Below are 21,608 nucleotides of genomic sequence, written 5' to 3'. Positions count from 1 at the left end.
TTCTGGATGCAAATAAATTATGTAAGAGACTCTTTAAATCCCATTTAAGGTTAATTCTGGCTTTATGGACTTTTATCCCAAAAGAAAAAGTGTGGCATTTCCTTCAAAACGAGAGATACTCTGAAGGCACTGCACCCATAAATACGTCAGCAGCTCTCAATATCATGGCTTATTTTAAAATATCTAAAAATCAGTAAATGAGGTAAACAGACACCAACACAAGAGCACAAGTTTGTATAGATATGTCCATAGATCTATATTTTTATTGTTTATATATATTTATAATATATTTATATTCTTTTAAAAGAATCCCTTCAAAAACTGCCCTCCCACCTAGCAAAACAAAGATTAAACAATCAAAGATGGCAGCTGCATCCTGGAACAAAGTGTCCCAGGGGTATCAGAGAGCCAAAATGATTGCTGAGCATCACTGCACTCTTTCCAAGCTTCTGTGATGCCCTACAGATGCAAAGGTGACAGACAGACTTTTATGACTCTTTAAATTTACCTGTCAAAAGACAGGGACAGAGAAAGAAATGTGATTGTGGTGACGGAACCTTGAGGGGTAGGGGAAACAGCAACGCATTCAACTGGAAGCTTAGAGTGTGAAATGTCATGATTAAAAGGTGGGAAGCACTGCCCAGAAAGGAAGTAAAGAAGACAGAAAAGAGAACATGCAGGAAAATTAGTTGGCAAGACAGATCTCAGAGATGAGCTCAGGAGCATCACACTTAGGAGATGGAGGGGTAGCAAGAGTCCCAAGTCTCTTCCTCTCACCCTCCCACCTGTGAAGGGAGATCCAACTAGTTTGATTTAGACCAAATCTTCGCACTGCCCCGGAGCCTGTGGAGAGAGGAAGAAGTTTTAGACTGGACACTAAACTTCATCTCTGACTTCCTTTTCTAAGTGTACACAAAGAGCAGCTGGCATTCATGGAAGGCTTATGAATTGTGCTTCATATCAAAAGCTGCACCCGCTGAATTAGCAGGAGGCAGAGGTCAGCCTGGACCATCCCAGGTCCAGGGTGCAGATCCCTGCAGTCAGTGACCTTACTTCTACAAAACAGAACTCCCCTGAATACACATAAGGCAGTGGCTATGTTTGTTTGCCACCATTCCTCACCCTTTAGCTTTGGAAGTCTTCTTGCTGGTCTGGCGCTGGTTGGTGCCAGGGGCAGGTTCCCTGAGCTCTGTGAGGTGCTGTTCTGGGTCTTGAGATGTGGCTGCAGCAGCAGCTGCTGTTGTCACTTTAATTGTCTTCTTCAGATTTGCCACCTGTAAAAGCAGTGAAACAAGAACCAAGGAATTTCTCATGGATTTTTTTTTTCCTCCTCTTCCCTTTTTTAAAAGACCTGGAGCTGAGTGCTAACTGCTGTCCAAATCTCTGCAGTGCTGAGAAGTGTTTAGTTGAATCACAGTTCTTCTTCAGGCACAACCCCCAAACGGTTTTAGCACAGGGTAATGCCTTACTTGAGCAAGTGCTGTAGTAACAACAGGATACTGGGTCTATTCTTTCTTTAAGCAAGGGGTACTGCCTTCTCCCTCTTCAGCCCACTCACCTCACTCTCTATCTGCTGCTTAAGTGCCAGCTGTTGTTCTTTGTGTTGGTTGGCTCGGCTGACCTGTTCTTCAATGCCAGACAACACAACCTCACAGCCCTGGCACCTGTAGAGAAAATGGTATGCTGAGCAGAACAGGCAATCTGTACTGCAGGGAAACATGAAGATGATAGATTTAACTGTAGAGACCAAAAATTCTGGAAGGCAATGGCTACTCTAGGCAGGGTAGGCACAGGGGCAGCAGTCCAATGTAATAACGTAGTGACATTATTACCTAGGAGGGAGACACATAACAAAGTGGCACTAGGTTAGGAGCTACAGACGTATACTCAGAAAGACTCTTGCCAGCAGCTGGGACTGGATGCAAAATTTGCTGCAGTTTTCCTCACCCCTCCAGTGTGGAAGAACTTGGAAAATTATTTTCCACTGCCGTAAGGGAAAAAGGACAGAGAAGGTCACATTGCTACTACTGCCCCCCAGCAACACACAGAAGATGATCTGGTGAAGCCCCTGACCATTCCTGCAACCTTTTAAGGTGTTAGTATGGGCGGCTTCCTCCTCACCACTCCTGCAATGTGCGGGTGATGGTGCTTAGCTCCTCCCTCCGGATGTCCCTCCCAATGCTGTAATCCACCTCCAGGCGCTGGTTCCGCTGATCCAAGCTCCCTCGCAGCACATCTGCGTACACCGCCTCGATCACGAGGTCCTCCAGTTGCCGGACATTCTTCAGCTGTAACTGCTCCAGCAACACCGAATACGGGATGCACTGTGGGGACGTGACAGTAACTATCACGAGGTAAACTCAGAAGAAGGAAAACTGGAGGTAAAATAGAGGAATTACCTTGATCTTGGCAGCCAGAGTGACGACTGACAGGTGCCTCAGTTTGTTCTTCTGAGCCTCTGTCAGGGGAGGGAGGTTTGCTGCTTCAGCTGTCATCAAAGGGAAGAACCGGGTATTAGAATTTATACCTCATTTTCTATTACCCAGTCCCGCAACACAAACATTTGCACCAGTCCCATTTCTTAGAGCTTCAGCACACCAATCCCCAAAGCGATGCTTTATCTTGACAAGTCGTCACCATTAATCCACAGCTCAAAGGACCTTTTCTGAGCAGCCTCTTCTCTGCTTCAAGCCACCTCCTCTAGCTGTCCCACACCTTATTTACGGAGGCCTCCGCATCCCAACGGATTCCTCAGTCCTTCCCTCCCTCCACTCCTCACAAACACCTTCGCCAAGATGTTTTTGGAAGTTCCCCACGCAGCACGCAAACGGCAGCACGCAGGCAGCAGCGCCTGTTACTGTGGGCCTCCTCGGCCCCATGCCCAAACACAACCTCGCTCCCAGCCTGGCGGCGCAGGGCGCAAACCCCCGAGCCCGACCTCACCCAGGTAGTCGGCGTAGGTGCCGTAGGCGAAGATGGTGAGCAGGTGGAAGACGGGAGAGAACTCGGAGTCGGCCAGCTGCGGGACAGAGGGAGAGTCAAGCCCCGCCGCGCCCCAGGCCCAGCCGCGGGCAGCAGGGCAGGGCAGCGCAGGGCAGGGCAGCGCAGGGCGTGACGGGGCGGGCTCACCTCGCGGACGGCCGGCATGTCCAGCAGCTCCCCGAAGACGTAGATGCCCGGGGCCTCCAGCACCTGGTGGATGAGACTGGCGAGCGCGGCGCCGCGGGCAGCCTTGGCCAGCAGCAGGAACTGTTCCTGGCTCTGCCCCGTCACCTTCCCCTCGGCCGCCATCCCGCCGCCGCCGCCGGGGACTCGGCCCCGCCGCGATGGCGTCCCGCAGGCCCCGGCCCCGCCGCCGGGCGCCACCTCCAGCCCGCCCCGAGACCGCTCCTCTATGGTGGCGGCGTCGCACGAGCGTCCGCTTCCGGGTGTGACGCCACGCGGGCAGAGCGGCGGGGCGCCCCCTGGCGGCGGAGGACTGCTCGGGCGGGGCGGGGCGGGCCGGGAGGTCCCGCTGGCGGCTCCCGGTGCTGGCCGGGGTTTGCCGTCCCGGCTTCGCGCCGTTGGGCTCCTCGGAGCTCGGGGCCAGGCCGGAACTCGGTCTCCACGCTGAGGCTGCCGGCAGGAGGGGGGCGGTGCTGGGAGGCCGAGGCGGAAGTCTGAGTTACAATGGTGGCGGCCCCGCCACTCGGATGGCGTGGAAGTCGCTCGCTGCTCACCACGGCCGCGAGCGTCGCCACGAGCGCCGTGGCCAGGGATGTGGGGAATGGCCGTGATTACTCTCAGAGATAGCGAGCCCTGCGGTTCTCCTTACGGAGGGATGGGGGGAGGAGAAGGGCTGACAAGGTCGAGCAGGGGCCGTGCAGGTGGACTGCAGGGCAGCATCGACACGAGGTACAGCTGTCGCCTTCCTGCGTTCACCTCTCTGTTCTGCGCTTAGGTCCCCTTCACCACACCCTGACACCTGATGCGTCCACCGACACCAGCACGGGGTGCATTCCGATCAGGTTAAAGAGTAGCCCTGCTGTTCTGTAGCATTTATTGCTCTCTCCCCCACCCCCTCGCTGCCTCCTTCCATCTCAGTTTTATCTCCCTATCGATCTGTTTCTCTCACACTCTCTGACACGCTTGCCGCCTTTCATTATTAGTCCGATAAAACAAGGCAGCCTGAGCATCCCAGCTGCACCAGCCTCCCTCTGTTCTCCTCCTCCGCGCTGACCCCAGGTCCTGTGTGCTCTTTGCTGGGCCACCACAATTTTTCTTCTCCTTTGTCCTGCATGGAGCTAAAACAAGGGCAAGGAGTGAATCATACCCTGAGCTCTCTAAATGAGAAGGCCATCATCTTCTCTGAACACGCAAGCGCTCGTGTGAGCGCATGGCATCTTACCCATAACTTAGCAAAGTCTTTGCCTCATCCCTAGATCAGAGTGACAGATGTTGAGATTAAATTCCAGACTTTTGGAGTCTCTAAGTCTCAAGATTTCATTTCATTTTGTTACAAATTCTTGAGTGCCCATCTTAACGTTACAGGGAAACTGTGAAATGAGATCTTGGTGTAACCTGACTCGAACATTAAGAGTCAAAAGTAGGAGGCAAAGAGTGCAGATGAACGCAAGCCTTTACAGTGTTTCCAAATTTTAAGATGAATCTCGTAATACTGGGAGGTTGTGGGTTATTATTTCTGAGCGTTGGGGACTTGTAGTTCTCTCTGCAGCTACCTCTCACATTATCCCCCTCTTCTCAGAATGAAGCACCATTCTTTTCCTGCTGTAGATCCACCTTCTTTCCCATGCACCCACTGCCCCAGTTTAAAGCCTGCAGTCATACTGCATTGTTCTAGGTTGCTTCTCTCTTTACCACTGCAAAATCAAAATGATTTGTCAATATGCTGACAATATTTTTTCTCTAGCCCTTCTCCAAACGTAGTCTGGGTCACATCTTCTGAGATGATTTTTCACAACTCTGTGCAAGTGCCACAGACTCTTAGGCAATAAGCTTGTAAGGATGAGGGAGAATGGGGCAATCTTTTTGGCAGGCAACATGATAGAAAGATTTTTAACCCTGTAACTTGTACTAGGTTAACACACAGGGTGGTAAGATCTGTGCCTAATTACATCTAGGGCAGCCTAACGCCTATTGCTTATAAAGGAGTTTAAGAGGAGGGTGGCTGCACAGTAACTCTTATTCCCATGCACTCTCACAACCCTTGGGAATTTGCAGATCAGGAACTCTTTTTTTCAGACAGCCTCCAGTCATGATTCTCCAGAAGAGAAAGGAACCTTCACATCACACGGTGGCTTGTGTCTGTGATTAGGCATTGTCCAGTGACTGGCTCTCGTTTATTCTCTGCCAGAATACCTGGTATGCTTTTCCCCAGGAAGGAAGTCATGCTGTAGTCAGGTCATGTCTCTTTCTGCTTTTTGATAAGTTAAGCAGGTTGACCTCTTTAAATTACTGAGATCTCTAGCCATCTTTGATTCAAAGTTATTTTTAAAGTGTGGACTTCAGCATTAGGTCAGAGAGAAGCCTGATCATCTCCCTTCTTCTCCTCACTCTTGTCTTTGCATACCCAGGCACTGCAGTATTGTCCACAGAGATTGTGTTGGTGTTGTTTTTTGTTTGTTTGTTTGTTTGTTTGTTTTCTCTCTGATTCCTTTTAAGATCACCTTTTTTCAGTACTGAAAGTTGATCACTGTAGACATGGTCTTATCTTCTTCATCAACATCTTTTCACAGCTGTACAATTTGCTCTCATCTGTCTTACAAGAAGTTTTATGAGAGTACCAATGCAACAGGTCATTCTGCACTGGCCCTACCCTTGTTATTTTTAATACTAACAATATTTGTGTCTTCAGCAAACTGTGTCAGAATAAAACATATCTGTGCTTGATGAGAATTAAATGGTGTCTTACACTGGACCTAGGACTCATACCTAGGCATCCACATCAGAAACTGTCACTCAGTGAGGGGCTTTTAGGGATGAGCCCTTTGCATTTGGTTCAACATAGTGAACTGGTCCACTTAATCTCCTGCTCTGTTAATATTGTGTAATGCTGTTTTTTTCTCACCAGATTGTTTTGGGATATTAATGCTTCCAGAAGCCTAAATAGATCTAAGCCATCACCTATTCCAAATAAACCTGAAGTCACATCAAAGACTGACAAGAACAAAACAAGTTTATGCAGCAAGATCAGTCTCCTTCAAATCAGGCTGTTTGGCATTAGCTGGAGAATCTCATATCAGCTCTTCTCTTGCTTTGCCTAGAAATTTTCAGGTCTTCTGTTTGCTCTTTACAAATACCAGCACAGCACTGCTCTTCTCTAGTCTTCTGGGATATCTCTGAGATTCCAGAACTTATTAACAAGTTGTTTTTTTGAGCAATAGGACTGACGAACCTGGCTTCTCTAAGGATTTGTTGCCTGTGTGTTTTATACTTGCTGTGCCATCAGCTGAGGTACTTTGATGACACCCTTTCTGCAATGTGCCACAGCTGTGAGTCCTTTCCCCTCGCCTGTAGCCAATGCCTTGGGCTCGTCCTTCACCACTCTCTAGCACACACAGCTTCTTCAGTATTTTCTGCTTAATTTATTTCAGCCTCCTGGCCAGACTGCTCTGACCAGCAGGGTTTTGCCCAGCAGCATGGCCATGGGGTCTCCTCCAGCACAGTCACTAGCAGCATCTCTGTCTGACTGCTGGTTTTCTCTCATACAACTTATTGGAGCTTATTTACCTTTCAGACTCTGCTTCATTTGTCAAGTCCAGCTGAATGTGGCTCATGGCAACTGACAGATGAGCTGATGGACTGATGGGCAGCAGAGCAACCGCAGGAGCCTCACTGCCCTCAGGACACAAAGCTAAATCAGAGCAGCAGAGGTCCACTTGGCCTCAGGACTGGTGTAAATAACCTCTATGTGATGACTGTGCCAGACAGAAATAACAGCCTTCCATCTTTCTAGGTGCAGTGGTGCAGAAGGTACGTTATTGATCCTGGTCCAAATCTTGGCCAAATACACAGCAGAGGGAGTTTTCACATTTCCATCTTCATTTCGTCATCACATCACCTTCACTTGAACACCCTCAGAATAACACTTCTTTCTTAATATATCTCTCTCATCTTCTCTTTTCCACCTGCAGCTCCAGCAGCCCACCCGACTGCAGCTCTTCACTCAAATGTCCCTGTTGTTTCTTGCTACCTTTCCTTTCAGCCCATCCCAAGTGTTTCCTTTTGCCACTCTGCTTCTCCAGACCCATGCTCCCAAAGAAGCGTGCCTTTCCCTTTGTGTCAGGTGAGAGTGATGTAAGCATGACATCAGCTCCTGCGCTTGCTGTTCGCATTGCCTCCATGCCTTTCCTGACTTCTCTCACACCTCCCAGGGTTTCCTTGATCCCTACAGCATCTTCCTCCTCCTCCTCCTCTTTCCTGCCTCTGGCTTCCTTCTGCAGTTTTGCTCTTCAGGGGGATTTTCAGTGTTTGCGTCATTTGGATTTTCGCCCTTTAACTGACCTTTCCCTGGTTGAATTTTCTCAACTGTTTTGTGCTTCCCAATTATTCTAAACACATTCATCATAATTTGAAAAGGTCAGAAGGAGCCTGCCTGGCTGAGGTAGCCCCTTCCAGAGCGTTCTGCCCTTGGCTCCCCTTGGACCCCAACCACAACAAGACAGGCACCACAGTCCTGTCCTGCCCTGTCCTCTAGTCATCCTAAGCAGCAGCATGCTGGCACATCCAGCCATGCACAGTCGCTGTCCCAAATGTAAAAATCCCACGGGCACTTCCAAAGGCTTACAAAAGCCCTGATGGGTGAAAGGTGTGCACAGTCCTGCTCACAAGTGTGTGAACTCACAGAGGGTCTGATGGACAGCAGCAGCTTCAGAGCCCTAAGATCTGTCAGAAGGTGGCACAGCCTGTTCCAGGTAACGCGCTGCACTTGGGCTGTGTACTGAGTGCCCTTTGGTCACCTGTGTCCATTCCTGGTACTGTGGCAGGTTGCTTCACAGAGCAGCACCGTCTGTACTATTTCCTGTTTTAGCAGGGTCAGTGACAGCCTTTCCTCATCACTTCATGATGAAAAGTTTGATTGTTTCTGAGGATCTGAGGAAATTGCTTTCTGGCTCCCTCATATTTCAGACCCTGGAGTGGAAGCTGCCTTGATGCCTCTGACTTTCATCTCCTATCCAGGGCTGCTCGGCAGCCGCCTCTTGATTTGGCCTGTGCCTGCTAATGGTGCTGAGGGCGAATCTCCCTGCAAAACACCCAGCCCCTCCAAGGCACATAATCTTTTTTTCTCTCCTTCCACCGCCACATCCCTGCCATCTCCAGACACATCCATCGATCCCCAGCAGAGACAGCTCAGGGACCTCCGGGGCGATCCCGTGGCTGGAGCAGACCCCGCTCTGCTCTCACAGCACCCAGTGTCCCACTCGGCCCACGCATGGGCGCCTCGGCTCTGCCCGTGGGGCTCCCCCGGTCCCACGCCGGCCGCGGCTAAGGCCCTGGGCCCGGAGCTCGGCGAGACGGGGACGCGGGGCGGGGGGAACGAGGAACGAAGGCGGCGGGGGCGCGGCGGGGAGGGGATCCCGAGGGGTCCCCGAGGCCGGAGCCGTCCGGCGGAGGCGTTCGCTCTGCCGAGGGAAGCGGCGGGTCCCTTGGAGACACCTCTCTCCATAGCAACCCAATCGCTTCCTGGGAAGATCCCGAAATAACCGACACGACGGGAACGGCGCGGAGCGGGCAGCGGCGGCGGAGAGACAGCAGCACCGGGCAGGTCCGGCGGGGCGGCCGGGGAGGGCGGGGAGGGACCGGCGGTGCCCTTGCAATCCCGGCACCGGGGCTCCGGGCGGCGGGCCCCCCCGGCGGGCGCTCCTCGGACTGCAGCAGGCTCGAGGGCGACGGTGCCGGCCCGCGGCCGTGCCAGCAGCCATGGGGTTAACGGGAGGCAGCGAGCGAGAGAGACGGAGACGGAGAGAGAGAAAGAGGGGCTGGACCAGCGCTCGGCAGCTGTTTATTTCAAGGCATCTCTCGCTCCCTCTCCCTCAGCCAGGGCTCAGCCTCGCCGAACCTTCCTTCTCCTCCTCTCCTTCTTTCGTCCTGACCATGAGCGGCAGCGGCGGCAGCGGCCGTGCCCCTCCGGCCCCCGGCCCCGCCGCCCCGGCTGCGCCCCGCCCGGCTCCCCGCAAGGTAAGTTCGCTTCGGGCTCGGGCACGGCGTGGGGACGGGGCCGCAGGGCGAGGGGCGGGCGGTGTGCGCCCGTCCACGAATCCTCTATCCCCGTCTCCTTCCCCGTGTCCTTTCTCCCTTCTTCTTTCCCCTCTCCCCATCGAGGTGCCCGTCCCCTCCCAGCCGACTGTCTTCTTCCCCCGCTGCTCCTCCTTCTCCTCTCCGGGCTGGAGGTACCGAGAGACCGGGAGGGAGCGGGCACAGCCGCGGCGTTGCTGCCTCTCGCCCTCCAGCTCCGGGCTCCATCACAGACCTGTTGTTCTGGAGCACCGGAGCCTGCGCTGAACCAGACGACTTCAGCCTAATTGGCGCAGCTGGAGAGAAGAAACGGAGAGGTCAGTCCCTCCTCCTGCACGGCCAGGGGTGCATCGTGCCACAGAGAGCGACTTGGATGGGGAGACGGCACCTGGAGCACTCGGATGCCCGAGAACAGTAGGAAGCTGGGAGGCAGGAGATTGGCAGACTCATGACATGTATTGCAGGCAGGCACTAGATGGCAGGGGACCGGCATCCTAGAGTGCTGGCTGGAATGGGGCCATGCTCACAGTTCCCAAATGCAGGGAAGACTTGAGCTCAGAGGACCGCTTGTCAGGGATATCCGTAATGAATCCTGTTCCCTAGAGGTTTCCAAATCCACGGCACCATCACTCTCCATCCCTGGATTGTGCCCTAGCCCAGCATTTCCATGCCCAGCCCACGGGTGCTTGCCCTGGCACCCAGCAGTGGTATGCCCGCCAGCTGGCACCAAGCCCTGCAAGACCTGCACTGACACTGGGTGAGCCCACGGGCTGCTCTGTGAGGCTGGCTGGACCACAGCACTACCACCAGCCTATACCCTGTCAGGAAGCAGGCAGAGCAGCCTGACATGAGCCACCACATTCAGAATGCCAGCCCCGAGGTCAACTTGCTCTGTGAGCCATCATTCCCACAAGCACACAGGAACTCCCTCCCCAGATGGGCTCAGCTTCTCCCGTGGCTGGGCACCAGTACTTGGCTTCACACCTCCAGCGGTCTGAGCTCCTTCAAGTGCAGCAATTGCCTCCTTAGGGCAGCTGACCTGGAAGCCTTCCCTTTCCCCATTCCCTCCCAGAAGGATGCAGAATCCCTTCTCACCAGCACTGATGCTCATGGTTGCTGCTACCAAAATGATTACAGCTCTGCATCTTGGACCACAAGCTTCAGGATGCTCGCAGCCACCAAGAAAAACGTAGATGTGGGATAATCAGGGCACAAGTGGTGTTGCAGCATCTCACTGCCAAGTGTCCCAACTCTCTCTGCTCAATGCCCAGAGGAAGCTGCTGGGCTCCAGAGTCCCAGAATGCCATTACCTATCAGTAGCTATCACCATAGTCCTGGTGCTGGCTGGGAGTTACAAATGCCAGCCAGCATTCTGCCTCCGTGAGCAAGGCTGGGTCCCCCTCAGGTTTGTTTTGATTTTTTATTACCATTCCGAGTGGGATCGTTGCTGTGGGGGAGCGGGCAGAGAGAGGATTTGCATGAAGCTCTCGGTGCTGCAGGGTTGCTAATGGCGAGTGCTATTTCAGCTGGTAGCAAGTTTCATAATCTTGGCCCAGCTCTGGTGGATGTTCTGTTCCTCAGGGTCGTAAGCCTCTTTCCCCTTCTCCTATCCCTCCCCCCGCTCCCCAAAGTGGTCGGCAATTTTGTTGTTCCTCTGGAATATATCTGTCACGTGAGGTCATCACTGCATAAGTAGAGGTGATTGATTGCTTAGGTTGCAGGGCCCCATCCCATGTTGGGGCTTGAATACTGGCTTGGAGACCTTAACCAGACCCGGTTCTCGCAGGAGAGCGGTGTGGAGTGCGGAGAGGCACGGTGATGCATTCCCGACAGATTGAGTGGCTGAGCAAACAGACTGCTGCATTTGGAACTAGCTGGAGCGCTTGGAGAGCAGACAGCTCCATTCCTAGAGGCACAGTAGCACAGCAGTCAAGCCCGAGATGCTACAAAAATACAGATAGATCATCGTCTGCCAGCCGAGCCAGGCAGGAGTGGGCGCAGCTCCCTTCCCATCCCCAGATAGAGGAGGCTGCCCGCTTGTCACCAGCATGTCCTGCGTGTGCTCGGCCTCACCCAGAATCCCCGGTCAGAGTCGATCTCTGCTTGGCACCAAGAGAGCTGCGAGATTCTCAGATTTTAGGGCCGGGGGACCATTTTGATCATCCAGTCTGATCTACAGTGCTGCACAGGCCAGAGAATTTCACCAGTTTCATTTTCTGTGTCAAGCCCATGGCCTCTGGTAGAACTACAGCATCTCTGAGAAATACATGTAAATGCTTCAGACAGCAGGGAATTCACCAACTCTCAGGCAAACCGTTCTAGTATGTGGCCCTCTTTATTAATAGTATTGTTCCTCATATGAATTTGTTATACTTCAGTATTTTGTAACAAAAGGTTACAGATTGCATTTGATGTGAGGGAGCTACAGCACAGGTATTGTTGCACGTGGCAGGCACCTCCACTCTTCTATTCCAGTGAGAGCTTTTATATTTGAATAGGATTTCTCCTATACCAGAGTTTTAGACATGGAGGAGTTGCCCATAGTAAATCTCAGGGCTTCCACCCAAGCATGGTGACATCTGGATTCCAGAGCTCAGGAGTCATATCTGCAGTTCAACCTGTGCTCCCTGCTCAGAGCTGGCATGCAGCAGGTTGCACTCCCAGGCACTAGTTAGGGTGCACATTCCCCTCTCCCTTGGTGAGCTGCCATGTGTGCTTTGGGGCAGGGCTGCTGAGATCTGCTCTCACATCCCAGCTGCTGTGGCTGTGGGCTGCAGGAGATTTACAGAGGGAGGATGCTTAGCTGTGTCACTGGCTTAGGGGAGCAGCAGCATGATTTGGGCTTCCATCCTGCAAATTTACTCAGAGCAACTCCTAAAAGATTGGCTCCAGATCTACAGTCTGACCCCATGATGGGGTCTGTACGCAATAGCAACGAGCAATGTAATTCTTACTCCTTGCTTCCAAGCACCGAGATTCACAAACTGAGCTCAGTGAAGTGCCCTGGGGAAATAGCTTTGTCATTCACACTCTGTCATCTGTGCATAACAGGACACTGGAACACGGTGATGAAGGCCCTGTACCTAGAGTGAAAGCACACAGGTCCATCTCTCCACCCTGGAAGCAGCCCTGTCCATTTTTATCACAATTAGACCTGGAGACAGCTGAAAGCAGGAACTGTGCCAGGTGGTGCTGGTGCAGAAATCCAGCCTCCCCGGCAAACAACAGCCACCTGAATGGTGTGAGGTGCAAAGACACTGGGATTTGTATCTCCAGGCAGGAAGAGCATTCAAGCTCCCTCCTTCTCCCCAAAGATCTGCTATTCTTTTCAGCAGCAGGATAGAAACTGAGTCAAGGGCATTTGCTGTGCTTGCCCTGAAGCATGGCAGTGTCTGTCCCCAGGACACAACTCCCCCTGTCAGCAGCTCAACGCAGAATGCCCCAGACATGCTTTATCTGCTGCTGTGCAGGTACACTGCAGGGAGATCCATGCCCTGCTCTCAGCACCAGCACTGAGTGCATAGGAGAGACCAGCCCTTGCTGACTAGCATTTCAGCATGAATTCCTTCCCCTTTGCTCTCATGTGGGAGAAATGCTGGTGCTCCTTCATCAAACGTGCCTGCTGTGCTCATGCCAGGACACATACTTAAGTCTCTGGCCTCAATATCATGAACAAAACAGAATGCACTGACTGGCAGCAACTGACATTGTCTCAGTCTTGCACTCCTCTGGAGCTGCCTTTGGGGTAGGGCATAAGAAGTCACTTGCTCTTCACTGTCTGCGGCAGAATCTGTGCACAAAAGTGCCTTAGGTCTGAGCCTTGTACCCAGTTTCCAGCTGTCACCATCACAGCAGTATGTGTGGGTCTCGCTCCCTGCCCTCAGGTCTGCTTACAGCCACAACCTGCTTCCTAGGGCTGAAATTTAGGTTTCCAGGTACAAAAGCAAGAGCAGTTTGGGTCTGTAGGGTACAACAGGGATCCCTATTTCCAGGCTTTAGATCCTGGGAATGCTTGGTGCTTTTGGTGGAGTTCACTGATACAGGCAGTGCAGAGAGGTCTCTACTGCAAGACTGGAGCAGGGTGATTCGTGCCATTGAGCAAACAGAGCATGGTGAATGGGAGGGAATGCAGGCCAGCGCTGTGCCCCATATCCTGCCATAATTCTCCAGGAGGAACGCTGGCACTTAGGTGTGTCCCCCTAATATAACACTTTGCCCTGTGGGACTAGCACAGATGTTCACCTTCAGCTGGAGAGAATTTCCACTTCTGCAGCAGCACTACCCATATTCACATCTTCGGCCTGATGCCAGTGCTGTGACTTGTAATGTCATGCAGAATGTGGCTTTTCACCCAGAGGGAACAGCTGTCTATTCCCAGCTGTGGCATCCTGAAGGCAGCCCAGTGGTTTGCATGCACCTGGCCTGAAGACTCATACAGAGAGAGATTCCTGACATTTGGAATTCCCTCCCTTTCCCAAGTCCAAAGGAAATTCTGTCTCAGATTTCCTTGCCAGACACGATCCTCCACAGCATCATGATCATCATCCAGATGGCCAAGATCTTGCTAGCATGAGGGAGTCTCTAGCTTTGGAAGAAACTTGCTCCATTCTGCTGCTTCTCCGCAGAGCTGCATTTTAACGAGCCCCTTCTAAGGCTTAGAGGTTCAGGAGCAAAGTACAAAGAAACGCTGAGAATAGCTGCTCTTTTGTCCTCATCTTCATCTCTGGATCTCTCCAGAGACAGATCTTGCCCCGGAGGGAAGGGCAGGGCACATTAGCCGACAATTCCTTTTTTCCTGTGAACTTTGTTTAAATATTTAACAGAAGGAAACTAAAAATATCCCGGGTTAATGCAGCGGGAACCAGACAGCTGCTCTCTTCTTAGGTGTTCTTCCTCCCAGCCCCTCTTTTCAGGCGCACACGGCGGGGTGAGAGCCCCCAGCCCAGCGAGGAAGGCTGCAGGAGGAAGGCTTCCAGCTCGGGAGGGGCTGCGGTGCAGGGCTGCCAGGGACCAAGAAGGGAGACGGCCGCGGCTCCCTGGGAGCTGCAAGGTGCAGTGCGGCGGGCGCAGGACTGGAGATGCTCAGCCTCCACGATGACTCCCTCCTGAGTTCCCATGGCCAAGCGCTCTCTTTTCTCCATCCCACAGCCGCAGGAGGGCACAAATGGGGGATGTCGGTGCTCGTGCTTCTCCCTTCACAATGAAGGGACAAGCTGAATGTCGTGAATGATTTTTCCTGCATGAAGTCTGTGCTGCGGAGTGAATCCCGGGTCAGGTACATAACAGCTCACTGGGGAAGGGCCGGCGCTGCGCCAGGCACTGAAGGGAAGAGGCAAGCGGCATGAAGGGCAGGCGGCCGCCGGACCCAGCAAGGTGCTGTGCCCTGCCCTGCGCTGCCCCCAGCGGATGGGTGACAGGCAGTGGGAGAGCTGGGGGAGGAAGGGAAGGGATGGGCGGTGCGGTGCGGAGGACGCTTGGACAAGGAGTGTAGAAAGGTAATTCCGTTTAGCTAAGAGGAAAGTAAATACTAAATATTTGATAGGCATATTTTTGCTCTTAAGTTCTTTACTAATGCTGGACTTTTCTCGCTGATTCACTCTCTCTTTCCCAATCTTCCTGGTTTATCACTTGTGCGCTTCCCCTCTCGCTCCCTCACCCCGGCACACAATGAAGAGGCTCCTTTTTAATAAATGGATTACACGCTCCACACTATAAATAAACACGGGAATTAAGATTCCAACTTGTTCTGGCGATAAGCAAACAAAAGCGCCGAAGCCCCCCCTCGGCCCTCAGACAGGAGTGTGTCTCCCGGGAGGCTGTGCACGTGTCTCTACATGTGTGCTCAAAAGGCAGCTCACTGCTCCCCTGTGTGCGTTTCCGTGGGTCGGGGAGCAGTGCTGCAATGGATACACCTGTATGTGCTGCCATGCTGTGCCATGCTCTGCCTGTCAGGGCTGGGGGTTTGCACCAGTACTGAGCAGAGAGTGATGGCCATGAGGTGAGGGCGCAACTTAACCTCTCTCTCTTGCCTTCCAGTGAGCAGCATGAGGCAGGACCTCGCCGTGTGACGAGGTGTTGCTGCATCTGTGATGGACCCCGGTGCCTGGTAAGTTCACAGCCCCTGTGGATGCAGGAAGGAGCCAGGTGCATGTGCAGCGGGCCTTCCTAGCATGAGAGACAACTGGATAACGTGCTCTTCCTCCTCCCACAGCAGGATGCCTTTCCTGGTCTCCTCCATCCACTCCCTGCAGCTATGGCACTTCCTCCTCCTGGTTTCAGCCATTCCTCCACCCGCCGTCTGGTCTCTCCGCCCTCGTGGTCCCATGGCAGCCCGGCCTCTCTGTGCCCGTCGCAGCCCCTCAGCCCTCCGGCCCATATGCATCTGGGACAGGACCTCACTGCCGGAGTGGGATTCACGCCTTGCCACACCACGCCAGCGGGTCTTGATCCCCCGAGGAGGGGACCAGCGCCATACTGTGCGGCTGAGACGCCAAGCAGCAGGAGTCAGGCCTGCCACCCCCTCTGGCTTTGAGGACGGCATGCCCTCCTCCCAGTACCCCTGGGCCATAGTGTGGGGCCCCACAGTGTCAGATGAGGATGGAGGGGATGCCAACTCGGCCAACCCCGGCTTCCCACCACTGGGTTACACCTTTGTCTCACCACGCGGGATGGCGACGGCACAGCCCAACTCCCACTCACTGCTGCACAATGCGGGGCTCAATCTCCGTGAAACCCCGGCCACCCTGCGGCCCTTCCTGTTCGGGCCCCGGGGTGAAGGTAGGCTGCCTGTTGCTTCTCCCAGCCTCGTTCTTGCCTACAACCATAGAATCATAGGGTATCCCAAGTTGGAAAGGACCCACAGACATCACCAAGTCCCACTCCTGGCCCTATGCAGGACCACCTCAAAATTCAAACTCTATGAAAGTGTTATCCAAACACTCCTTGAACTTCAGCAGCCTGGGGCCATTCCCATTTTCCCGAGGAGCCTGCTCCAGTGCCTGACCGCTCTCTGGTGAAGAACCTTTTCCTAACGCCCAATCTGACCTACCCTGATGCAGCTCTGTGTTATTCTCTTAGGTCTTTCTGCAAAACCCATCAGTGCCCTAGCAGAAAGCTTAAATAAACTGCAGCTTTGTGGGGGCTGAGAGGGTGGCACACTGTCCTTGTCCCCTTTGTCTTGCAGGAGTGGACCCCCAGCTGTACGTCACGATCACCATCTCTATCATCATTGTCCTGGTTGCCACTGGGATCATATTCAAGTTCTGGTAAGTGGTGCTTGGAATTCATGGATGTTGTTTCACGATGGTGCTCTGGGACTATGGACTTGGGTGCTGAAGAATGTGCTGAACCCTTGGATGCAAGGGGCACTTATTGTCTTGCTGCTCTTCTCTCCCAAGCTGGGACCGTAATCAGAAGCGCCGGCGCCATTCTGGGCAGCAGAGCGGCGGGAGGCAGCAGGACAGCCAGCAGCCCCTCACAGACCTGTCCCCCACTGCCATCAGCATCCTGGGGCCCTACAGTGACTCCCTAGCACCCACCCCTGAAGCAGAGGAACCCAGGCAGGGGCAGGAGGGTGTGGAGAAACTGGGGGGCCACGGGAAAAGCACCGCCTTCCAGCTCAACCGGTGAGTCCAGCAGGGAGCAGTGGGTGGCAGGCACAGAGAGCATAAGGTTGAGGATGAGCAGGGCAGTTTGACCCTCCGAGGAGGGCGCATGCGAGAAAATAGCGCTGACTGGTTAGCGGGGCTCCAGGGCAGCTCAAGTGCCCACCTCTAATTCTTTTCCAATTCCCTTTTCCCCCCAGAATTCCACTGGTGAACCTGTGATGCAGATGGGAGAAGCAGAGCTGGCTCCCCGACCCTCCTGCCACAGCGGGGAGCCCACGCTTCTGCCACCTCTGCTACCCCAGGAAAAAAACAATCTCCTTGTGCCACGGCCCGCTGCCACAGTTGTTAACTAACTCCACCAGGATGTGCCTGGGCAAATGGACGAGCTGGGTCTTGCTAGCATCCTGCGGGGGAAGGTTGGGGGCCTCCGTGCAGGACGGGATGCGGAGCGAGCCGGACGTGGGAGGGGAGGCAGCTGTTGGTTTTGTGAAGTCATAGCCTGCCCTGCCTCTCTCCTCGCACACACACACGCGCTCTTCGACCTCTGTGACTCTCCCACCAGTGCATGCCTGACAAAGGGGTAGGTGAGGTGGAAAGGCGTCCCCCTGTCCCCATGGGCTCAACCCCCTCTGTGTGTCCCTTCCTGTGTCGTGTGCTTTGATGTGAACATCTGGAGTTCAGTGGCTGCAGCTTCACCTCTGGGCTGGGGATCAGGTGGTGGCAGATCCTCCTGTTCCCAAGGCCTTAGCTTTCCTGAGGGCCCCAAGGCAAATCTTGGGAAGAAGAGGCTTACACAGCACCTGTCCCTCTCAACTATCCATTTCCTTGAAGGAAGCATTACCCTACCTTTGATATTCACATTTTCCCATTTTCTTTCTGCCTAACACTCCTCTGTTTTCTGTCTTCAGCTTGTATCTTTCTTCATCTCTTAGTCCTCAGTGTTCCTATTTTTTTCTCTCAGTTCCTTCTCCCCTCTTCTCTTGCCAGTTAAGGTTGGAAAAAGTTCCATTAGTTTTCCAAATGTTTAGATTCCTTGGAAGTCTCCTTACTGCCCCATTCTGCCCCTTCAGTCTCCTTCATCAAGGTTTTATCTCTACTCTGTGGTGATGTTCGTCAGAAAATCAGAGTTGAAGCCTTCTGGGCATTTAGCAAGAGCCCTGTCCATTGAGATCCTGCTGAAGCAGCAAAAGTGCAGCAAGCAGATACAGCTGCATATGAGGAGTTTGAGCTTTGCTAGGCTGTGGTAGGGAATTGCTTTCTGACACTCATGCTGCAGTCAATGAGCAGCAGAGATGACTCTGTTTGCTTGGAATGGAAAAGAGCAATTTAGAGAGCTTTGAGGGATTGACATGCACTATTGGGAGGTCTCTCTTGGAATGCCTTGTGATGGGAGAGCCCTGAAGCAATGCTTGCCAAGGGCATGAGAGAGGGGTACCTCATGTGCCGCCAGACACGGGATGCCAACTTCCCTGAGCACACATTGTTAGCAACAGTTGTTGCCCTCCCATGGCTTTTGTGGATACCTTCAAATAAATTCACAGACCAACACAGCAGCCACTGAACTGCAGAATGATGCAAATTTGGGTAAGGTTGCCCCAAGAGCTGATGGACTGATGTGTTCAAAGACAGGAACTCGGCCACCATTTTAAGGCTGTAGTGTACCGCACAAGGTCTCTGACCAAAAGTTATCTTTTATCTCTGAGAATAGGAAATGGCCTTTCCCCCTTTACCTCTGTAGTAAAAGCATATTCTTGACAGGACAAAGCACAGGGAGTTTCCTACGGGGTCTGGTTCTGCCCATTTACCCAGCTGAACGACTGGTGATCTCAGGTCCCACCTGGCTCACTGTGAAGGACATTTAAATGAGAGGGTAACTTACAATAAGCTTCATGGAAAACAGTAGAGATTTGGAGAAAATGACAGGTCAAATAAAATAATCGGCTTATTAGAAGTACAGAATGGATGAAAGATGTAGGTGGAAAAGGACTCTGGAGGTCTCTAATCTAAGCACAGGCCAAGTCTCCACTCTCAGCAGTGGATATTATTGCTTCACTGTAAATCAATCTATTACTGAGCTTTTTCTTTACTGAGGCCCCTCTCGAGGCTTTAGTGGACATTTCAAGTTGCGGAAGGACAAACAATGGAGCAAGTGGCTCTTCCTGCCTGCTCTCCCACTCCCACCACCCCTGAGTGCAGGTTGGGCTGTTCCCCCTCACACTGGCATGAGCAGAGCTGGAGAAGGATGTCTGCACGCAGCCTGTAAAGGGCTGCATCAGTTATTCCCGGCAGTTTACAATATAATGCCTTCAACTTGTTTAAATAATCTTCCAGACCAGGCTAATTAGATTGCTCTTTGATCAATAGCGCTCGTTGAAACAAGGCCAGAGTTTAGACTCTCCCACTTCAAGGGCTGTCCTTGGACTTTCCACATGCTGTTTTCGAGAGAAGGCCTGTGAGAAAGTGGCAGGGCACTGCAGAAGGGGTAGTGAAAACCTTTTCCAACATTTGCTACAGGAAAGCCCTGTGCTGTGCTGGCCATGCTTTGTAAACTCTGCAAACACATCAGATTTCAGTGTTTTGTTTTGTTTTCCTTTAATGTGTCTCTGTTCCTATTTAAAGTATCTCCAAGGAATGAAACCTTTCGTGGACGTTGTGGTAAGATGGAAGCTGGGAAATGCTGTAGAGAAAGCTCTTAAAATAACAGAAGCTTGGAAACGCTAAACATCTTTTCCAGCATCAACTATTCTAGCCAAACATGTTTTTATCATGGTCATTCACTCACATGAAACAGGTTAAATATGGGAAAAACCTTCACTGTCCTTCCAACATTTAGAACATACAAAATGTGTTTGGACACATAAGCTTCTTCCAGTCAATAAATAATCTCACTGCATCTGTTTTCCCCATGGCTGGAGCCTTACAAACCACCTTCCCCTGTGCAGAATGGAGCCTGCCGCCTCACTTGGTCCCAGATAACATTCTGTGAGATGCGTGCACACATGGACCAGTTGACACCACCAAGCATAAGGCCAGAGCAGAGACCAGCACCCTTTCAGTCACGATCTGACAGGTTTCCCCGTCTTCCAGGTTACTGGAGGAAAAAGATCTGGGTTGAATTTTGTCCAGTGGAAATTTCACAGAGAGAAATGTGTGTGGGGAAAACTACTGAAAAAGTTTGTTGATTTGGGCTGAGCCTGTCTGATATTCCTGGTCAATTAGATGGAAATGCCTGGGTGGGCTGGGCAGCTGCGTCCCTGTGGAATTCCTCAAGGGACTTGCTTTTGCAAACAAAAGGCTGTGTCATCCTTCTGGGGTAAGGAGGAAAGGTTCAGGGCACAGTCCTTCACCTCTGCCCTGTGTTGTGTTAGAGCAAGACCCCAACTCTCTTCACCCAACAGAGTGAGGTGACCACTAGGCCAAATCCTGCCTGAGCTTTCCCATCGGTTGGTGATGACTGGTTGACAAGGAAACAGAGCTCAGCCATGTGCTTCCACAGTTCTCCTCCAGTGTGACTTACAGCAACATACCCAGACCAGCGTCCCACAGCTTCAGAGAGGGCTATCTACCTCTTCCTCTGCGGCACCGAAGTGCCCTTGTAAATCTGGCCCTTCACACCCTTTCCTGCTAAGGAAAAATGCTTGGAAAGGAGCTGTTTGCTCACCTCCCACACATTCTCATATGAAAACACCATCATCTTCAGATCGGTCTGAGTAAAACTGTGGTTTTGGCTTTTCGCTCTGAAAAACCACGCCTATGGCACAGCATTACAGTCAAGTCCTACAGCACAAAAGCCCTGGGCCAAACTCCAGCTACCCAACCATACCCCAGCTACGTCTCACTATATCCTAGCCCTACCTTGGCAAGACAATAGAGGGGGGGCCCTTCTTTCACCAGCTGCCAGCAATCTGTTCCTCCTTTCCTGTTGTCTTCCCCCTCCCACTGTTTCCCTGCTCCTGTCCTGTACCAGAGTCTCCCTCCAGGTACTGCTCCCCTCCTGCTGTTTTGCTCTCCCACTCTGCTCTTGTTCTCTCTCTGCCATTTGGTCTCGTTCTGCTGCAGCTCCCACCCTCCCTTTGCTCTTCCTCCTGCTTTCCGCTCGGTCTCGCTCCCCCTCCTCTGCCCTTGTGTGCTGTGATATATATTTTTGTAGGATTTCTCTTCTTCTTGTGGTGAAATACTCAATTCTTGTGGGATGTTAGTTTCAACATTTTTAAATAAATCTTTGCAAAATACTGCAAGCAGAGCTCTTGCTGCTGTGGAAGAGGCCGCAACAGAGATGTCAGGGGTGGGAAGAGAGGGGCTTCACACTGGTGGCACTGGAGCTCAGGCATCTGCCATCCTGTGCCCTCTTCCTGAAGCAAGAGTGACTTCTGCATCCATCTCACTTGGCTTCCTCGTGACCAAGAAGGTCTTCCAGCCTTCCTTCTAGCCTTCCCCAGGAGCTGGCCCTGCTGCAGGAGGCTGTGGGGGCTCTGCACCCCCACTTCTCAGCCCCGACTGGCTGCTTTTGTGGCAGAGCTGCTACCTCTCAGCCACTTTATGGGGCTGCTTGTCACACACGGGTTTGTGCTGAGAGCCACGGTGGCGGTGAGAGGTGAGAGAAGCTGGAGAGACAGAGAGATGCAGGAGCAGAAGCCTCCCTCTCTCTGTTCCCCGCGGCTGCCTCCGCAATTTCTATTTACAGCCCTGCTGCCTCCCCTCCTGGCCACAGTGCTGCTGCTGCTGTTGCTGGTTTCCAGGGCTGCACTGTAATTAAGCATCCTCGTC

The 21,608-nt window shown here is 52.7% G+C and overlaps 2 protein-coding genes across 6 annotated transcripts; one reads left to right on the top strand and one right to left on the bottom strand.

Annotated features, from left to right (window-relative positions):
• Positions 1–239: 239 nt before the first annotated feature.
• Positions 240–3,400, bottom strand: COPS7A (COP9 signalosome subunit 7A). The gene is made up of 7 exons (XM_031610209.2): positions 3,130–3,400; positions 2,944–3,019; positions 2,400–2,488; positions 2,122–2,324; positions 1,559–1,664; positions 1,123–1,274; positions 240–843 (listed from the first exon to the last, which is right to left on the bottom strand). The coding sequence occupies exons 1-7, from the start codon at positions 3,289–3,291 to the stop codon at positions 804–806; spliced, it is 828 nt and encodes a 275-aa protein (XP_031466069.1). The 5' UTR covers positions 3,292–3,400; the 3' UTR covers positions 240–803.
• Positions 3,401–7,191: 3,791 nt separating this feature from the next.
• Positions 7,192–21,315, top strand: PIANP (PILR alpha associated neural protein). Of its 5 annotated transcripts, XM_090149056.1 has the most exons (7): positions 7,192–8,764; positions 9,037–9,177; positions 15,271–15,340; positions 15,446–16,011; positions 16,418–16,499; positions 16,632–16,859; positions 17,039–21,315. In XM_090149056.1, exons 3-7 carry the CDS (start codon positions 15,324–15,326, stop codon positions 17,058–17,060), a joined length of 915 nt encoding a protein of 304 aa, XP_090005182.1. In that variant the 5' UTR covers positions 7,192–8,764; positions 9,037–9,177; positions 15,271–15,323; the 3' UTR covers positions 17,061–21,315. The 5 variants fall into 5 exon arrangements, with proteins under 5 accessions (XP_090005182.1, XP_090005197.1, XP_090005202.1 ...); XM_090149071.1 differs by lacking the exon at positions 7,192–8,764 and having other exon boundaries at positions 8,871–9,177; XM_090149076.1 differs by lacking the exons at positions 7,192–8,764; positions 9,037–9,177 and adding an exon at positions 9,466–9,551.
• The last annotated feature ends 293 nt before the right edge of the window (positions 21,316–21,608 follow it).

Source organism: Phasianus colchicus, chromosome 1, assembly GCF_987193195.1.
Source record: "Phasianus colchicus chromosome 1, bPhaCol1.hap1.1, whole genome shotgun sequence".
Lineage (NCBI taxonomy): Eukaryota > Metazoa > Chordata > Aves > Galliformes > Phasianidae > Phasianus > Phasianus colchicus.
This window is presented reverse-complemented; position numbering and strand designations above follow the sequence as displayed.